The sequence below is a fragment of the Microtus ochrogaster genome (genome assembly GCF_000317375.1).
Source record: "Microtus ochrogaster isolate Prairie Vole_2 chromosome 14 unlocalized genomic scaffold, MicOch1.0 chr14_random_3, whole genome shotgun sequence".
In the NCBI taxonomy this organism is placed as follows: domain Eukaryota; kingdom Metazoa; phylum Chordata; class Mammalia; order Rodentia; family Cricetidae; genus Microtus; species Microtus ochrogaster.
This window is the reverse complement of record NW_004949098.1, coordinates 12,547,717-12,552,300: the sequence shown is the minus strand read 5'-3', so window position 1 is coordinate 12,552,300 and position 4,584 is coordinate 12,547,717. Positions and strand designations below refer to the sequence as shown.

General features: G+C 37.9%; 1 protein-coding gene across 1 annotated transcript in view; it reads right to left on the bottom strand.

Annotated features, from left to right (window-relative positions):
* Kdm3a (lysine demethylase 3A) overlaps window positions 1–4,584 on the bottom strand; it is a 44,039-nt gene that overhangs the window by 27,355 nt on the left and 12,100 nt on the right. Inside the window, exons 5-8 of the mRNA XM_005364759.3 lie at window positions 3,725–3,827; window positions 3,077–3,201; window positions 2,781–2,853; window positions 2,600–2,688 (exon numbers count right to left, since the gene is read on the bottom strand). Of these exons, the coding sequence (XP_005364816.1) occupies window positions 2,600–2,688; window positions 2,781–2,853; window positions 3,077–3,201; window positions 3,725–3,827 (390 nt within the window). The remainder of the gene's footprint in view (window positions 1–2,599; window positions 2,689–2,780; window positions 2,854–3,076; window positions 3,202–3,724; window positions 3,828–4,584) is intronic.

Sequence of the window (4,584 nt, the reverse complement as noted above, 5' to 3'; positions counted from 1 at the left end):
CCAGGACAGGCTCCAAAGCCACAGAGAAACCCTGTCTCGAAAAACCAAAAAATAAAAAATAAAAAAATAAAATAAAAAATAAAATACAGAATACGGTTTTACATTTACTGTGTATAGGTTAATGAACTATCTCCAGGCCAAAGTTCAGACTTAATTTTTAAATAGTCTCTAACAATCAGTTCAAGAACATACAAACTTACCAAGCATGAAGAGATAGTACAGACATGCTCCAAGTTAAATGAAGTCTTCCTTCCCTCCCAGTGGAAGGCAGGCAGAGAGAGGATCACTATGTATAAGCATGTTACAAGCACCTCCTTAAACAAAAGTTGACCTGACTTCACTGCCCTTCCCACACTCAGAGGAACTGACACACCACAAGAAGTTTCTACAGACCCCAATTCTGTCAGCATCTCAGGACGATTTTCCAATATCCAAACAAGGTACACCATCCTCATTCCTTTACCCTTCCCCACACGCCACTCACACTCTTACACTTCTGACTACCCAAGCCGATGCACTCTCCATGACAGGTAACAGCCAACTGGCCTTCCCTCACTTCATCATAGATGGTTAACAATGCTCCCAAGCCAAAAGCTGGCAGGTTAGAACTGTTCCCACTCTTACTTAGCTTCTCACAACCCTGACTTGGAAAGATCCTTTCTGAGCTTCACACCCTAAGATGCACTGCAACCATATTCTCTTTATAGTCTTTTAACACTTTTTCCTAAAACCCTTACTACCCACTTCCTTCTAGAGTAAGGATCTCTAACCAGTGCAGACCCTTCCTATATTAAGAAACTACACAGTACTATATGTGATCAGCTGACCATATCACTTGAATTTTCAACTTGTTTGTTCATTACATTGTACCAGGTATTCCCCTACATCCTCAACCTTAACACCTAGTCTTCCACCAAGTCAAATTAACGTTATTCTCTTAGGTTACCGCCTCATTTGACGCGCACTTACAGTAGCCCATGTTTCCACTGTCACTTCCTCCCAAATCACAACATACATTCAAGACCAAACTGAGGCATCCCTTTCGCCTCTAAAGATGCTTCTTTTTCTCCTCTCCTGCCTCTTGTCCTCCAGCCATAATGAAATACTTCCCCTTAAGCAAACATGACAAGTTCCTTCTCTGAGAGCTGCTTGTGAGGCGCCTGAACAGCTCTTGCTCAGGACAAGCCCTTCGAGTTTGGAAGCACCTCCGAGAGTCTCTCTTTTTCTCTAAAGAGCTGGCTCTTCGAGAAGGGAAGTCCAAATACGTTTAGTCTCCAAGACTAGACATCTAGCACATAGTAAACACACCATCTTTTTACTTTCCTGGATTAGTATATTTGAAATTAAATGAAAAGAAATAATACTAGGGGCTGGAGAGATGGCTCAGTGGTTAAGAGCATCATTTGCTCTTCCAAAGGTCCTGAGTTCAATTCCCGGCAACCACATGGTGGCTCACAACCATCTGGAATGAGGTCTGGTGCCCTCTTCTGGCCTGCAGACATACACACAGACAGAATATTGTATACATAATAAATAAATATTTAAAAAAATAATAATACTAATTTCTACAATGACCTCTTTATTCTTTCCTGAACGATGTGAGCCTATGCCAAAAATGTTCAAGACTAGACATTTGCAAGAAAGACAAAAAGCTTTTATCACCTTGATTCAGGAACCCTTGGGCAAAGTACCAAAGCTCTTATTGTTTTAATATAGACAAAGGTGCAGGCAAGGCCATTAGACCCCAAACTAATCTGGGTTTCTGTCACACAGTGCTTGCTTTGGTTCTCCATAATCCTATTATCTACACTCCTGCACTAGATTCATTCACTGACTCACGATCCAGTCTGTTTTCCTTTGCCTTATTCCCTTAATATTCAAGTGCCCCTCCTAATGCTGTAAGCTCAGTATCATTCTAGTCAATTTTACAACTCTAAACTTGAACCTGGAGAATCATAATGTGGGAAATTATTAACATGTTCATTCGGATCCCTAAATGGTAAAATTTATTAGTCCTGTAACAGGTCCTAAAGACAAAAGGACAAATAGCCCTAAACAGTATTTCAGAAGAGAATTAAATAAAGCAACTAAACTCACATGGCATCCATAAAATCCTGTTTTTCTGAGCCAAGATTAATCAACTATTTATTCTAAAAAGGTAACATATCTATATACTTAATCACAAATGATCAATGTGAGGTATCATTATCATGAAGCTGAGGGTCCTATTTCAACAGACAAGCTTCTGATAATCCCAAGGTTCTTCCCTTTCTCTCATGCCAGGCGTGTTTCCTTCCAACTTAACCATACAACTCAATTACCTTCAGAAACATCTCCAATGATAAACTGTCACACAATGAGAGTATTCATCAAATAACTATTAAAAAAATAAAACTTTTGGCCCCCAAAAATAGTGAACCAGATATTTATATTATCTCCATCTGCTTGAGTACAGAAATTATGGCCAAGATCTGGAACTTAAAGCAGCAGCAGACAAGACAGAACAGAAGAGCAGAACAAACTGCTGCATCACTATTAAAGACTAGCCATGCAATGTCAGAGTTAAACAGTTTCACAATGACAAAAAGAAATCAGTTACCTCGGAGCAAGATTTTGCTTGTTTAGAAACCAAACTTCCATTCTTCTCAGAAGACTTGCGTTTTACAGCCCCAACTCTTGAAGAATTACCTACAACACAGAACAGTGGGTAAGCAGGGCTCCTTTCTCTTACTGTGAGGATAAAGAAAGGAGGAAGAACAGTTTTAATCAATGTTTCTTACCACATGTCACAAAGTTATCATGCACAACTTCAACATGAATCAGTGCAGGGTCGACAATTTTCAGTGCTGGAATCTTAAAAATAAAACAAATACACTGGAAATTTTTAAAACATTGAGAATAATACTTGGAAATGAATGCAACTAATAGGTCCACCATACAAACAACTTTTTTTCACAATGACTGCAATGCTTTTCATTTCTAACTTTAACATTTGATTGAAGAAGGGGCTTAGAATGACAGTTGCTCTGTACTGTATCCTGCCCTAGAGGATGACATCAATTATCACTGCTTTTACCTCCTCACAGTTGACTTGAAGGGTTTTTGATGTTGGGTTTCCATTTACAACAGTTGCTGAAAACCACTGAGTAGATGGATCCAAGCTATAAATTTTTACTTCTGAACCAACAAGGTTCTTATCACCTTAAAAAGAAAAAAGAAAGAAAAAAGAAAAACAATTGCATTCTCTCTCTTAAGAATATCAATGTATTTATACTGCTGTACTCTATGAGACTGAAGAAGTACCAAACTAGTCACCACAAGTGAGCTGTTCCCTGTAACTGTTAAGGCTCAAAAACCAACAAAACTAAAGCAAAATCTTATGGCTATGAAGCTGACTGAGAAACCCACAACAGTAAAAAGAAAGGTGAAGATTATCAAAAATTCCAAAAACAGCAAATCTATGTCAAAATATAGCTGGTTTTGTAAGTGTCACCTCTCAAAATTTACTTGCCATAATAAACCCATAATAAATCTATATCCTACATATAGAAAGCAACAAACTTGCCTTTTTTTAAATTTTCAAATTAAAAAGAAATTTCCAATTTCTAACATCAAAAAAAAATGTTTCTTCCAATAAAGAGTAAGTGAAAAATCTAAATACTAGCTTCTTATCGGTCCATCATTGGCTAATTCATGACCCATCAACAACAGATTATCTACACACCTTGTAAAAGATGGCTTTCATCCAAATGTTTTACAATCAAAGCTTGAAATTCTTTACTGACTATCTGATTATCAGCAAGAGAAAGCCGAAGACCGTTTACATCCTGTAAAATTAAAGACCACAAGAGTTATTTATGAATGTTAAGAGTTGGATCTTTCAATTGGTTCAGTAAGATTAATTAAGATGATATCTACTAATTATTTGATTGTAAACTACTACAACTCCAGTGAATTGAACAGGTCAAAAACCACCAATCAAAGTATTCAGCAGACTGAAATTAAACCACCCAAGTCAGGAGCATGAAATGAACTATGGGCTGGACTGGAGAGATGGCTCAGGAAGAGTTCTGAAGTCTTAGTCTGCTCTTCCAGAGCACCCATTTTGGTTCCCAGCACCCACATCAGATGACTGTTAGCTCCAGCTCCAGGTCACCCAATGCTCTCTTCTGGTCTTCAAGGGCACCCATACATATGGCATACACTCATACAGACACATAAAAATAATTTATTTTCAAAAGGCAAACTAGGAGTCAACATGACATAATCTTGGCTATTGGAATAAAACACAAATCAAACTGACCAAATAAAAATATTCTATATCCCAAATCCTATTAAGGATCAGGAAAAGTGGGAAAACACACAAGACAGATGCATAATGTCAATTCATTGAAATTACTGTTTTTATCAAACACAAAATCACTTAATCTAATAGTATTCCAAATGCATTTCATGTTATAAAAGGTGAAGGGATGGCGCTGGAGAGATGGCTCAGAGGTTAAGAGCACTGCCTGCTCTTCCAAAGGTCCTGAGTTCAATTCCCAGCAACCACATGGTGGCTCACAACCATCTGTATGGGGTCTG